This window comes from Hesperophylax consimilis, chromosome 16 (assembly GCF_061612785.1).
Source record: "Hesperophylax consimilis isolate HC1 chromosome 16, BYU_Hcon_1.0, whole genome shotgun sequence".
NCBI classification, from domain to species: Eukaryota; Metazoa; Arthropoda; class Insecta; order Trichoptera; family Limnephilidae; genus Hesperophylax; species Hesperophylax consimilis.
The window spans coordinates 28,466,626-28,481,910 of NC_142851.1; the positions used below are offsets into that span (position 1 = coordinate 28,466,626).

The following is a 15,285-nucleotide window of genomic DNA, read 5'->3' on the forward strand; positions in this document are numbered from 1 at the left end:
CTTGACCGCTATTATCATATTTACGTCTTTTGACGTTCTAATGTTCTGAGGTTAATCCATGATGGTTAATATGGATTGCCAGTCCTCATATACTTTTTGAGTCTAAAAGGGAGTTAATTAGTTCTTTAGCCACAATTGTTTTATTCAAACAACTTTCGTTTCTCCAAGCCCGGACCAATGTAACATCATTGGCCTGATCGTATTCAACTGACCGCGTACACAACTTCTTTCAATACTAAAAGCTTTATTAAATCAACTCCATTCATTAACACGTTGAACGCCATGTAGGTCACCGGTGACCTCATAACGAAAATCGTAATTTTTCTCCCATAGCGCCATGACGGTCACCGGTGACCGCAGTTAATTTTCTTGATTTTCATGGAAAATTTTGGTAAAAAAAAAGGTATACGTTTTGATGGTCGCCGATGCCATCGTATTTTTTTTTTCAAATTTTAAATAGTAATTTTTCTTCATTTCCACAATGGCGTTTAACGTGTTAATAAGCCAGTAATAATAATAATATTTGGCTAATTTACATAGCGCCGTTTTCGTGAAAAATCAACACAACACTTGAACGGACGATAGGATAATTATTAAAAAAGATGTGCATATTGACAGTTAACCGAAGCTTATCTGACCCTTTGGAGGCCGGCATAAAATTTGTCTATCGACGGTCTGTTTTTACATTTCTTATCAATTGTTGACTGTGTTCGTAAATATCGCTAACTCATATAGATGTCGATATCGTATTGATATAGGGTTTTACCGACCGTGCTGGATGCCCTGTTTTCTCACTGTTCTTTTTTTTTTTTATCTGGTTACCGATCACTTTGCATCAATTAAAAATTAAACCTCTCACATAGCTCCATTATTATAAATGTTGCACTATTATCATGCGAGTAGCAGTCCGCGGTGACCGGATTATACCTCTCACATACCTCTATTATTATTAGTGTGTATCAGTGCAGACCTGTGAAAAATCACGGGATATTTATATTCACTATTGCATACAAATATCATTGAAAAGTGTTTCACTATTATCATGCGAGTAGCAGTCCTCGGAGACCGGATACGTTAGTTTCTGGTTGTTTGCGTTATAGCATTGTAAGGGTTGGAGTTCGAATTGGATTAATTAGAGGTAAAAAAGTGGATCCAATTTTTTTCACTTTGTGTCTCATCTAAATATAATACATCAATGGGGATAGTCTCAATTCTCGACAGATCAGTTCCAATTTTGAAAACGGCAATTTGCAAACTCAACACACTTTTAAAAAGTGATATAAAGTAATTAAAAACGAAGAAAAAAAAAATTTAACCTAACTTAACCTACTTAACCCAGTTAATAAAGTTTTTGTTTTATCACTTTCCATGACTTTATATAACTTTTTAAAGATGTGATGAATTATCATTTTGATGATTTATCCTGTCACCGAAATTACGTCCTTCGTAGATCGTCAAATTGTGATGAACTAAATTTTATACTGAACTAAATAATTTTTGTGTGTAATAACTTATTAAGTAAAACGTCAAATTGTAATATTTAGTCATTGAAGACAATATTAACAACTCTCAAATGAAAAATGTGAAACAGAAAAATCAAAAAAAGTTTCAGTCCCATCTAGGAATTGGACCCAGGACCTCAGCCTTATTGGGGCTGACTTTGCTCTCTGAATCCTTTTCTGATTTTCCGTTTAAGAGTTGTATATTATGTTTAACCGGTCAGCAACGTAAGCAGATATACACGATAAAATAACGATAGCAGTCAAGTACAATAAGCGTGTTTACACGTCAACGCGTGTGTTTCCACAAAAATCGTCATAACTCCGTTATTCTTCTAGTGACATCCCTAAAACAAAAGTAGAATATTCGTATTGAATGAAGCTTCACATCTCTATTCAAAGTTATCCATAGAAACCCGTAAAAAGACCTACTCAGTGGAAGCAAATTTTACCCGCCAAATCGTAAAACGACGCCAAGAAAGCCGTTTGACGTGCCGACCCGCCTCGCAAGTTTAATTATTTTTTTAAAAATATATTTTGTATGAAATGGTCAAAAAGTGAAGTGACAGAATTGTTTATTGTACATTTGTACGATGAAATAAGTGTTTTTTTTTTTTACATTATCCGTGATTTTAGTATCGTTTTTACATAAAACATTACAGGTGAGTCATTTTTACAGTTTTTTCATGTTTCCATTCTAAATTTAAATATTTACAAATGTTAATATTTATTTATGATACAACAATTTGAAAGCCTATTTTGTAACCTTTCTAAAACAGTTTTTACTATTCGGCTCCGTTCAGTAATGTTTCATTTATAGAGCTTTGATTGTGAGGCGGTAATAACACAACGTTTTCGTGAAATTGACATTTCGATAAAGACATTTTAGCTTCAAGTTCGCGAAAAGTCGGAGGGGTTAATGATTAAATAAATAATTTGGCTTCTTGTCTTATATTTTGACTGCTAAGTGAATAGTTCAAAAATGCATAGCTCATGATAGAAAAAAATTATGCTGTGATCTGAAAATAGTTCTAGAAATTTTAGACAGGAAAACTTTTGCAAAATTTCATGATGCCAGTGTTCACCGTCCAAGAGTTTTTTTCTGCGTCTTTCTTCATAGTAAAAATCTGAGCATCATATTTCACTTAACCTTGGACATGCCAAGATGCAAAACAAAACTCATGAGGGGTCACTGAAGTACTCCACGTATTTTATTAGATTGGATTTCTAATTAACGGGGTTCTAATGTAATGCCATCAGACATAAATTAAATTTCGAAATAACGAATTCCAAATTAATTCAAAATTTTAAAAAGAAAAATAAATAATTGGGAAAATCGGGTTCCTCGGCCGCCCCTTCTATTTTGAATTCGGGTCGGTTGTTCGGAATAAATTTATTATAATAATTAATTAATTGATTACCGCCGCACTCGGCCTACCAAGTTTAGTTGTTTGAAGTAAATTCATTTTTTGACATTTTTCTGCGGAAATCGAAATTTCGGTCAATTATCGTTGCAACCGGCCCTTCAAATTCAGTCTTCAAAGTGATTTCGTAAAAATACTACACATTTCCGCATAAATCAAATTTTCGCTGCCAAATATCGCCGCGGTCGGCCCTTTAAATACAGATATTCAAAGTAAATTAGTAAAAATAGGTATATTTCAGTGTAAATCGAAATTTCGCTGCCGATTACCGTCCACAGGTTCACGTTTTGACATTTATTTCATGTATAAAGTACCTAATGCAGACCCGTGAAAAAACGCTAGATATTATAATTCCAATTTCGAAGAAAAAAAGTTAGGTTGGTACCTACTTTATCGTTTGAAATTAAAATGACGATTAAATTCAAAGCAAATGCAAGTTCTAGAGTTCTTTGAACTGAAGTTACAGACACACAACTTTTGATTTTAGAGATTTTGTATACCCCCTGTTGGCAATGGGGTGTGGGGGTCACAATCTTTAGAAATCAAGAAACGTCAAAAGAAGAAGTTTTCAACGGGAAGATTAAAAGCTTATGCTTATTCTGACTTTCCTCATGGCGAGATTTTATTTTACAATAGTTCTTGTTTAACCTGATGCATGTATTGAAGTCATTCCACTTGTACTAATCATATATGATGTTCCAGCGCCCCCTGGTGAGCATCAGCATGTCTTCATGTGCCCTGATGGTGCGCTGGCTGGTGGTGGTGGGGGGCAACGCGGGCCCCCGCCTGCAGGCTGCCCTGGCCTCGGTGCTGGCGCGCCTGTGCTGCACCCAGCCCTGGTGGGGCTCCTTCCTGGCCGACACCACCGCCCACTTGTACAGCCCCGACAATACGCTGATATTCCCGCAGGACAGGTAACTAACAGCACACATTTATTACTATAAACATTGGATTATACAGGGTGTCCCAAAAATTACGACTCGTGACAGACCAGAATATGGCTAGTATGACTGTAATAATAATAATAATATTTGGCTAATTTATATAGCGCCGTTTTCGTGAGAAATCACCTCAAGGGCGCTGTACAAATATATTTCTTAAATAGTTAATACTAGAACTACTGACTTATCTCTAAGACTTATATCTAGTGACTTACGACTAAGGCCTATACATCTTAACGACATATATACGAGTATTTACATATTTAGCAACTTACACTGTAGTAATATGCTTAATGCTTACTTGACTGTAGTAATACATATGTCCTCAGTTTTATGAATTTGTGAAAATCGACACATTAAATCAGTTTTTTGAGTGCCACAGTTACGAAATTCCATATTCTGATTTTAAGATTCTAATTTTTACTATGCAACTCTGAATAACCCTGCAGTGAAACTAAAAATAACACCCACAGTGCCTTTACCTTTGGAAAGTAAAAACTTTTTGCCTGATTCATGAGTTATATTATATTAAATGAAATCTTCGACAATCTTAATATATTAAATGAAAACTTCGACAATCTTAACATCATCAATTAAACAATTCTATTCTAAAACAATACTTCTTTATATTAAAATAATCAGGAACCCTGCCCTAAACTGACAAAAAAGTGGTTAATAAATGAACAAAACGTTTATCTATCCTAAACATTATATTTGGTATTAATATTTTTACTTAAGCTAATGTGTATTATATTATAACATTAAATGGTAGAACCTACAGACAAGCTGATTGTCACAGCTTTGTGGGACTACCCATATCTTATATTGTATTAAATGTAATTATATTCAATTTAATATATAAATTTAAAAAATATTCATAAATAAAAACTAACACATTTATTAGAAACACTTGATCTCTAGGTCAATAACAGATCCTACAAGCATCTACAAATAAAACATTTGGGCAAAAAAGTTTCTTATACTATGGTACTAAACTCTACAACAAAATCCCACTCTTATTTAACCTTTCTGGGAGTAAGTTACGTAATGCTGGCCGTGCTCTGGGGAGTGAGTTTTTTTTACATAAATAATTTTTTTTTTTTTTGATTATATGTATGCTTTATGCAAAATAAATAACAGTCGATATGTCTGTCGATAATGATGTAAAATGTTTAAAATTAGTGTAAAGTTACAGGAATATGCCCATTGATGGCAATACGATGCATATTTACAGAATATGCATCGAATATGAATATGCGACGCCTGTCGTCCATAGCCGTCCATACTCTTTTGGCAAAAGTGTGTACCGTCGTTCATTAGCGTCCATACTCCCGGAAAGGTTAAAACTCACAATAATATTATAACATTTAAATCTCAAAGAAAAAGCTGGATATATAACATAGGGAGATTAGAAAAAAAAAGATATTTCATCAAAATGACAATTAAACATACCTTTGAAAAGTGATATACAGTCATTAAAAATGATGAAACAAAAACTAGGTTAAATAGTTACCTATGTAACATATTAAATGAAATCGTCAGAACAGAAATCCCAGTGATTTATTTATTTTTTAAACTTTAATCCGATGTAATAAGTACTTATGCTAATGATATATTTAACTGTAAAACAATTTCCAGGGTGCTCATCCTGCTGGTGTACATGGGCCGCAAGAGCCTGTGGCGCGGCGGGGTGGTGGAGTGCGTGTCGCGCCTGGTGTCGCGCCTGCTGCCGCCACCTCTGCCCGCGCCATCGCCGCCGTCCACACCCGCGGCACCGCCGCCACCGCCCGTCTGGCAGCAGGCCGACTTGTCGCTGCTGGCCTGGCTGCTGGTGTACCTGGCCGCCCTGTTGGACACCGCCCAGCCTAAAGATGCATGTTAGTACACCCACATTCATGTCGAGATTCTTTGATACTTTGATAGTGATATGAATATGAACATATTAAAATATATTTAAAAAAAAACTTTTTTCGGCAACTAAAGGGTTGAAAAAAACTTTTGAAGCCATGTCTTTGATTCTTTTTTTTTTGGTTTGTTTCCCTTTTGTACTATGAGTTTCCAGATACCGTGTATTCAGTATTCACAGAGACTAACTGCTTTGTTCCATTACAGCTGTGAATGCCTGGGCCCGGTGGGACTTCCTCTCGGGCAGCAGTGGCTCGGGCGCCCCCTCTGGACCGGGCGCCGGGGGCTTGGCTGGCGTGGGGCGCGCCGGGGGTCCGGCCGCGCGTCTGCACCGCCGCAAGTTACACAAGCGACTCTTCCATCACCGCCTCGAAGAGCTGGAGGCTGTGCGCAAGGCTTTTCAAGTGCAAGTATGTAATCCAAATAATTCAAATACATCCCGTATTAAAAATCTTTATCCAAGTAAAAGTATTCATTTTTATTAGTATTTACCAGTGGCGACTCGAGCACTATCACTATCCGAAGAATATATAAAATTTCTCTAACAAAAATGTTTACAGATAGTCACGCACCTAATCAGCTGTCTAAACACAAATAATTTATAATACCGAATAATAAAAATAATCCCATATCTTGCAAGATTATCATCAAACTTAATTACAACATGCGCGATTCCCACCCGAAACTAGCAGGCCTTCTAATTCTTGCAAGAGGATTTTCTAAGACTCTCCTCAAACTCAATGAGATTTACATACTAGTTGCGCATGCACGGTAGGGTGTAATTTCTAGCGAACGAATCCAAATGCACTAAATACGAATTTCAAGCGAAAAACACGGTGACATCCCCTCACTGTGCATGGCCATTAGCTTCAGCGCCTTGAGCTCTATTATATTATACTTCTGTTTGAATAGTTCATTTATTTTGATGAAGACACTTTTCAACTATTTTTCTCTTTAAATAGGTTTCGGTAAAATCTGGTGAGGATAAACCCCATCGTCCCCCTATGAAGAACCGCTACTGGTTTAATAAAAATATATTTTTTAAAATCATAATTTTTTGCTTGGTACTTTAACTTATCCCTGGAATAATATAGTTGTGCCACAACTGAATTTCACCACGTACAAGTCTGAAACTGTTCATCGACTTATTGGTCACTATCCCCTGTTTTTGATCAACCTATACGCTGCTACGCGCACATATGTATGCACAATTAAATTACGTATCCAGTTCTGTGTGCATATATTTATGCGTTTGACTTTTGCGGCTGTATACTACGTAAAAATATGTGAACCAAAAATAGTTTGAAATTTTATCTTATTGACATCTGGTTAAAATTTTCTTATATTAATACGGAAGTGGGCCTGAGCGGTTCTAGGATGATTTAAAAGAAAAACGAACATTCCTGGGTTACGAATAATCTGACAATATTTGAAAATCTACTACCACCACAGTAGGCCGAAAATGTTGTTTGTGTTGTGATAGAGGACTTACCCAGCCGAGGAATTTAACACACTACGCCTGGGTGGGACCCAAACGCGATGCCAACTGGGCCGCTGACCGGATAATGATGCATGATTATTTGTTGTGCCCCACTGTTTATAAAATTATAACCGTATCCTGCATCTTATCGTTTATTTATATATTTCAATAATATGGGCGAATCAATGAACCTTTTAAGATAAGCAATTCATAAAACCGTTGAGAAATTGGAGAGTTAAGCAGTTTAAAAATTGAGTTTTATAGTCAAAAAGAGTGCCTTGTACAAGCGATATTGAATGTACACCAAGTAGTGAGTGAAAAGGTTAATGTAGAGATATTGTCCTAAGTAAGTAAATAAAGGGTAAAGGAATAGTAAAAGAGTTGAGTCCCAATTTAGTTGCATCATTTGGCTTGTAATCTCACTAGTGGCTTTTTGTCTTGATTGAAATGAATACCGAACCATGTTTGTCTTTTGGCAGGCTCTCTCTGCACTTTCGAGTCAAGCCGCTAGCCTGACGCTGCAGCATGCTGCAAGTGATCTGTCCCACGCCATCAAGACTCAAGAAAATATTTTCAAAACAACTCTCAAGCAACATTGGGTCAAGGTATCTATCTCTCTTTTATATTCCTGAATCCTCCCGAGCACACTTCAATCAAGCCATTCTGTACTTGCACCCTCCTCCACTTTCAAGTCATTGTTGATGTTGTTTTCAAATAATGATCATCTCTCTACCAACCACAGTATAACCCCATTGATGCTAAATCCACGGGACGGGACGTGGAAATTCTAATTTCGAATTAACAAACTCTTAGGACGGGTTGTTTCGGAGAATTTGAACAATTCATCAAATTTCAACGTTCATTTCCGGGTTCTGTGAACGTCTTATTCAAGTTCTGTTATTATATCATTATAGGCTAGTTGCTTGACAAAACTGAAATTAAAACAGAACTTGAAAAAATCTTTCACAGAACTGGAAAATGAACGTTGAAATTTGATGAATTGTTCAAATTCTCCCAAACAACCCGTCCTTAATATAATTCGAAATTGTAAAATTCAGGTAGATAGATATTAGTAGTAAATTCGTGATAGTACGGCTAATTCTCACCGAATTTTCGCAGCCGATTACCGTCGCGGCCGGCTCTTCAAATTCAGATATTGAAAGTAAATTTGTAAAAAATACAACATATTTTCATGTAAATCGAAATATTTCATTTTACCTTTCTTCGTAAAACGTCAGCCTGTCTGATTGAGAATTACGAAGTAATATGATATATTTTCGCACAAACTGAATTTTTTCGAATTACAGTTACAAATTTTCACATGTAGACAGAAATAAATTATAAGGAATTATACTTTATTTTAAATTATCAAGGTTCAAATTAATTGGGATTGAAACATTTTATTTCTGTTTCCTATGAAAAAGATGGTTCCCATATTTGGAGATCAAAATTTTATACAAGCATTACCCTCGTCTCCATAACCGTTCACAAATCTTTCTGACTGCCCCCTTTGTTCCCCTCTCTTCTATTATACATGTAATATTGCGGGGTTTAGGATCACAGGGGCCTCTCTACAAAAACATAGTTTTGAGATAAACGCAAGCAAAGATTGGAATGATCATATGCCCAACTGACACGAGATTTGTGTCACTTTTAAATATGATTATGGCATTACTGAAACCAAGCTTAACTCAAAACACTTGTTTTTGTAGTTAGGCCCCTGTGATCCTAAGTCTCTGATTGAATAGTATGCTCTATATCTCTTATTATTTTTTTAATGATAAAGTAATGTTTATAAGACAAGGTTTTTTTATGAATAGCATAAAAGATAACAAATTATTATAAGCAATAATTAGTTACCTGAAATATCCATATAAATTGAAAATATCTCGAGAGTAAAAATAAGTGCCGCCGACGGGAAATAAGCCGACGTAGCTCAGTGGTCCAGAGCACCTGACCGGATATCAGAAGGTGCGGGTTCATTTCCCGTCGGCGGCATTTATTTTTACTCTCGAGATATTTTCAATTTATATGGATATTTCAGGTAACTAATTATTGCTTATAATAATTTGTTATCTATACCTCTTGTTAATATTTCAACATGTTTGTGGGCAATTTCGCCAAAGTTTGTAAACATATTGCGTTTTTGTCATATCGTGCATGTTTGTGGTTTTTTCATAAAAGAATTATAGAATATTCTAACATCTATTTTTAAAATGCAAATTAACTAATTATTTTCTTTATGTAGTCAGTTAAATACAGCTGCCGAACTTGTGTACATTTTTAATCAATTATTTAAATCAACAGGAAGTGTTTTTTTTTCACCATGTCCCATCTCTACATTCATTTAAAGAAAGTCTATTTTCGTAATTCTTTTTAGATGCATATGATTAAATTTGTGGTGTCTTAAATAGATTACTTAATATATTTTTGGAAATATACAGTTTTTAAGTAAATTTGGACCAATCCTTTAACATTTCTGAAATAGAATCTGTTACTTCCATTCCGTGATTATATTTATTTATCACCTTTTTTACTGGCTTTTACATAGGAATACAGTGGTACCTCGACATACGAGTTTAATTCGTTCCGCAACTTTGCTCGTATCTTGAATTACTCATATATCGATACAGATTTCCCCATACAAAACAATTAGACTACCATTAATCCGTTCCAACCCCCAAAATGTCACCCCAGTTATTTTTGTTACGTGGTTTTGAATAATAAAAACGTATTTATAAATGACAAATATTTATTGTACAAAAACAAAAAAAGAGAATGTAAATAAATAAATTAGATATCCTTACTGGTCTTTGCTCTTTTCGCTACATTTTTCTCGCTTTCACCTGTAGGCCGTTTAGAAAAAAACATGTCCAAGGAGGTTTGTTTCTTCCAGCTATAACAGCGGGAGCATGCTGCTAACTGATTCACTGGCCGTGGTGGGCGTGGCCGCGCACGCGCGCTACCGGCCGACCTGTTAAACCGAACTCGTATCTTGAATTTCGCTCGTAACTCAAAGCAAAAAATCACTCGCTCGCCGGCTCGTATCTCGAAAAACTCGTATGTTGGGGCACTCGTATGTCGAGGTACCACTGTAGTTTATAAAATTGTACTGAATTCTATTGCTATTATACAGTTTTTTGTTTAATCTATGCATAGCTGAACTGTCCCAGCACCAATCTTTTGTATTTATTAAGTGGTAAATTGAAGATGTCCACTGACTCAGTATAATTATTACCATCCATTAGTATTATGGTAGTTAGTCCCTGAATTTCTGCACTGAAAAAAAATCCCATCTTCTAGTAATCTAGTATTGGTGGAAACCTATAAGCGAAACGTAAAAGTAACAGAATGAAATGCGTCAAAATGATAAAAACTTTGCCAAAAATGTCCTTGTGTAAAGTCAGCTATTTTTGACCAGAAAAGATTGAGGATTATAAGTTAATTAGTATCACACTCTCCATAAAGTAGAGTCTTGACCTTGATTCTGTTCCATTCCAGCGCTTCGAAGACTTCATCCAGAACCGCATATCCGTGCTGAACAAGCGGGTGTCCAGCGGGGGCTCGGGAGGCTCCAGCCGCGCAGGGGGTGCTGGTGGCTCGGGCGCCGGCCCCGGTGGAAGAGAGGAGCCGGCCCCGGGGGCAGAGCCCCGCCTACCACCCATACTGCCGCAGGCCCTAGCTCTGCAGCTGTCCAGAGGACTGATCTCACTTATACTGTCCATGGACTTCACTTGCAATACGGACCTGCTGCTTCTTGCTTGCAAGGTAAATTATATTCAATTTTATGTTCTATTAACAAATTGATTAGTAAAAAAATAAGCTTTTTTGAACAATAATAAACCTAATCCTAGACTTAATAAATAACACCGACAAAAACCGAGTTATAGCATACACTATAATAGTTATAATAACTCCAGATTCTGACATTTCCCGTTCACTATGCTACACTATTGCCCCCTGGCGTGTGTTCTGCTTTTTGATTTTCCTTCATACTTTTGATGGACTTAATGCCATTTTTTTTATTTGTTACACCTCACAAGAACGCCCCCGTCTGTACAGTGTAAAGGCAGGGGAGCTATGTCGCCACCCGGTTGGGCAGTGTTGTGAGGTGGGTTAAAGTAGGGGGTGTAGAAAGGCTTTATTAATGCGGGTCTTGAACAGGCCCGGATTATATGAAGGAGGAAAAACACAAAAACGAATCGAAGATTCAGCTGTTTTCATGAGCCCACATCAACTGTGAATGGGTGTCCTGCTCGTGTACATTGAGTTTCACGGACGTGCATTGAGGATCAATGCTGCTAGCTTCTTAGAGCAGGCTCCATTAAAATACCTGTAGAACAGACTCAGCTTGCTCACATTGCGTCTGTGCATTAGAGATGGCAATCAGTCTGTTAACAAATGATTGTCAATCATACGTCCGCCCACCTTTGCCCAGAATCAAGTAGGTTAATCAAGTATTGTGGGGCTCCAGCCTAGAGGTGGCTCCCAAATTCAATTGTTGGGCGTACTAGAGATTTGTATACGGTTAGCAGCTGGTTACAATTGAAGAATCTGCTAGCCTTATACAAGACACCCAGTTTCTTGGAAGACAGATTTAGGCTTCTTTAGAACCCTTACATACTTACTCCAAGCATTTCAATGGAGCCATGTTGCTCTAGTGCCTCTAGTGGCCAGCGTTGCCAGCCAATACAAGTAAATACTGCCATTATTTTAATGGAGTTGGGCGCACTATTAAAATTCTAGGGTATTTGGCTGTAGTGCCCATAATTGAAGAAATGGTTTTCTATTGAATTCAATAAAGATTATTTCTTTACGACTATTGCGCTTCCTCCTTCGTGAGCTAACGTTTTGCATAGCCTTGCAGTGTCAACAATCAGAACAGATGTAATGAAGGAAGCCTAAAACCACTCAAAATACCCCAAAAGTAAAAACACGATAATGTTGCACACAAGTACATTTTTTTTTTTTCAATTTAGTTAATATTTTCTAAATTTTCTGTTCACTGTTCTAAAGACTTGCCTCTGATAGCTCCACTGTAACCTCTGCCTCTCTCTCTTAAACGAGGCATGTAACAGAAAGATAGGTTACAACGGAGATCTCAGTAGCTGGTCCTTAATTATTAATCTTCATCCATCTGCTTGCTTGCGTAGTATTTTAAATAATAATTTTCCATTGCAGGTCGTCGGTCGGCTGAGTGGTGTGTGCGGAGGCCTGCCAAACGTGGTGAGGGAACACGAGGTTCTCGGCCTGCTGAGGGCCGCATGCTCGCCCGCCCCGTGGCACCAGCACACCATCCTCACCCTTCTTCAGGTAACTAAAAACTACTTTAACCCCTTTTTTGGGTATTTTTGTGCCGTTTAGTACACGGTACTTTACATCATAAACTGAGACTTGCTCATAAAAGTCGTTCTCCTTTTATATTACATAAGGTATATGATATAAGCAGTGTTAGAAAGTGGCAACACCACGCTTTATATTTTACCGTGGACTCTTTCAAATGTAATACATATATATATTCCAAAAAGTCATCGACCACCATTTCTTACATGTTTGCGAAAGATTTGTGAATTTTTTTACTAATTTCATTTATGTACAAATTGAAAGAAAAAGTGAAGTGAAAGTAAAAATGTTTTAGGTATTGTCGCTTAACACTACGTTTTCCAATTCCAGGATCTCGTAGAATATGACCGCACAGGCTGGCGGGGTCCCGTATTACCGCCGTCCATCCTGCCCCTCATACAAACAGAGGCGCCCGATGGCACCATCCAGTGGCACACTGCACAGAACATCCCCATATCCTTTGCCCATGACCTCGGCAGCGAGCCAGTCGACACGGAGATGGCTACCTCTCCATCCAACAAAGAAGACAGTGCAGGTATGCTATTAATTTATTTAACGATACCACTCTTGACACCTTCCTTGCAAACACAATCAGGGCTACAACCTTGAAGAGTCTTTAGTGAGTTGAAGAAATGTCTCCACTACTGCGGGCATAGGTAGCAGTTTCCTCCACACATCCAGCCACCTAAGTTTTGACCTCCCGAGAATCTTTTGTCTAGCAGTTTTTTTTATATATTTATTATTTATACAATTACTTTACATATTATAAAAGATTATTTAACAATGTATGCCAAACGGACAAATGGACAAACAATCCAGAACCCAGTGACCAAGTGACCAGTTAAAATCTGTTTATTTTAGCTTTGGTGAAACAGACAATGCAAATACATACATTGAAACCCATATTTAAGGTTCCCACGTAAGAAGTTTTCTTGCTTTTTGGTTCCTTTAAAAACTTTATGAGATTGTTTCTTGTACAGTCAAATCTGAAGTTCTTGTTTGTTGTGTTTTTCAGCCTAAAATAGTCCTGTTTTTAACCCCAAAAATTCCCATACAAATGAAATAATTAATTAATGCTGATGTTTCTTATGTTGAGACAACTATTCTTGTGTATGTAATTATTACATTTGATTGTATTTGATTAGTACCATATTATGAGAACATTTAAAACCCTCTGACACACTTTGAGCGGGAAAGATAGTTCTACCCGTTCGATCCATTGGTGTCCGACAGCAGGAAGGGTAGATCTACCTTTTTCACCGGTTCTACTTTAATAGCGTAAAAGATATAGCTATCCGATATTTCTATATGAATATTGTTTACCAGTCTCTTTGGAAAGGTCTCAACTATACTATTATAGTTGGGGGGGAAGGGGGTTTCAGTGTGTTTTTTTAATACAAATCTATTTGTTTTCAGCCTCTGGTAGTGCAGAACTACTGCCATCGCTCATAGAATCAGATGATTCTGATATGGAAGAGTTCCTTGACGAAATACGTGAAATACGCTCCACGTCACAAAAGAAGGTCGTTCCTAAGCCTCCGTTGAATACAAGCAATGGGTAAGGATGCATTGTTTAAGCCTGATGTTTATTAAATGTTAGGAGTTATTTTTTCCTTAATTTTGTTGGGCAAAACAGTAGGTATAGTTATGAAATGCATTCCCTTGGTGGTTTTCTTGAATCGAATCCTCATTTTTGAGCTTTATGACCACTCCAATTCCCTGGTGGACACGGCTCCTCCACTCCTCTCTGTCATGTGCTGCGCGGAGAGCCAAGGACAACGATGCTGCTATGTATATTTTATGAATTTATCTAATTTTCAAATCATAAACAGTGAAACCCTTTTGTTTTTCTGTTTGTTCGAAAAATTATGAGAGAGTTTCAACTAACTATTAACTGAAAATGTTAATATTTTTACTGAATAAGCAGGCAGCATCCTGCTGCTGCGCTCATGTCTGATTTCACAATAAACAGTAATTGAGTTGTTTTAAATTTTAAAATAAGTTATTCCTTTTCTCCGAATAAGAATTCAATGGAACTTTAAATTCGTTTATATTAGTACGTATGATGATGTGTTGTGGAAGTTTATATTCAAATTCTGTTTTAGTGTCAATCTTATCTAACGCTTCGGCAACTTGCTCTTGGCACACACTCCTTGCCTCATTCACATTCATACATCAATATTTAAGTATTTGCTCCAGGACTTCCATCGCCGTTGACGCCCGTCTGGAATCAGGCATCGAACTTTCCGGAGAGGTATTAGTCCGCAGGCTAGCACTCCTCGGTGGTGGGGCCCTTGCGGCCGCTGTCCACACACCGGCGCCCCCGCCCTCATCTCAGTCTTCTAATCAGGGGTCTACTGCTGCGGCCCCCGAGGTCTCTACGGAGCCCCCGCCTAACAAGGATCTCACTGCGATGCTGAAGCAGTCATTCCATTTACTGTTCACAGAGCTGAATCAACAGGTAATAAATTCAGCACTATATAAATTTTCAGAGTAATGTTATTATTAAATTGTTCACGTCTTTGTATTCAATCTAAAAGCATTTTTTAAATTTAAAAATATACTTATTTATTTTATTTTAAAATACATAGTATATTCACAGTCCTTCTCACTAGTAATTCTTGTTCCGAGGACTCTGGATTCTTGTTATTCCTTCTTCCTCATCTTCATGTTTGTCGATTTCCTCCACTTCA

General features: G+C 37.1%; 1 protein-coding gene across 4 annotated transcripts in view; it reads left to right on the top strand.

Annotated features, from left to right (window-relative positions):
• Bruce (BIR repeat containing ubiquitin-conjugating enzyme) overlaps nucleotides 1-15,285 on the top strand; it is a 71,538-nt gene that overhangs the window by 21,448 nt on the left and 34,805 nt on the right. For 3 of the 4 annotated variants that reach the window (XM_089641123.1, XM_089641126.1, XM_089641124.1), the window contains 9 exons: nucleotides 3,626-3,837; nucleotides 5,503-5,741; nucleotides 5,977-6,179; nucleotides 7,729-7,854; nucleotides 10,751-11,017; nucleotides 12,431-12,562; nucleotides 12,923-13,127; nucleotides 14,009-14,150; nucleotides 14,792-15,053. In XM_089641123.1, the coding sequence (XP_089497249.1) occupies nucleotides 3,626-3,837; nucleotides 5,503-5,741; nucleotides 5,977-6,179; nucleotides 7,729-7,854; nucleotides 10,751-11,017; nucleotides 12,431-12,562; nucleotides 12,923-13,127; nucleotides 14,009-14,150; nucleotides 14,792-15,053 (1,788 nt within the window). The remainder of the gene's footprint in view (nucleotides 1-3,625; nucleotides 3,838-5,502; nucleotides 5,742-5,976; nucleotides 6,180-7,728; nucleotides 7,855-10,750; nucleotides 11,018-12,430; nucleotides 12,563-12,922; nucleotides 13,128-14,008; nucleotides 14,151-14,791; nucleotides 15,054-15,285) is intronic. The other variant, XM_089641125.1, reaches the window with a different exon arrangement.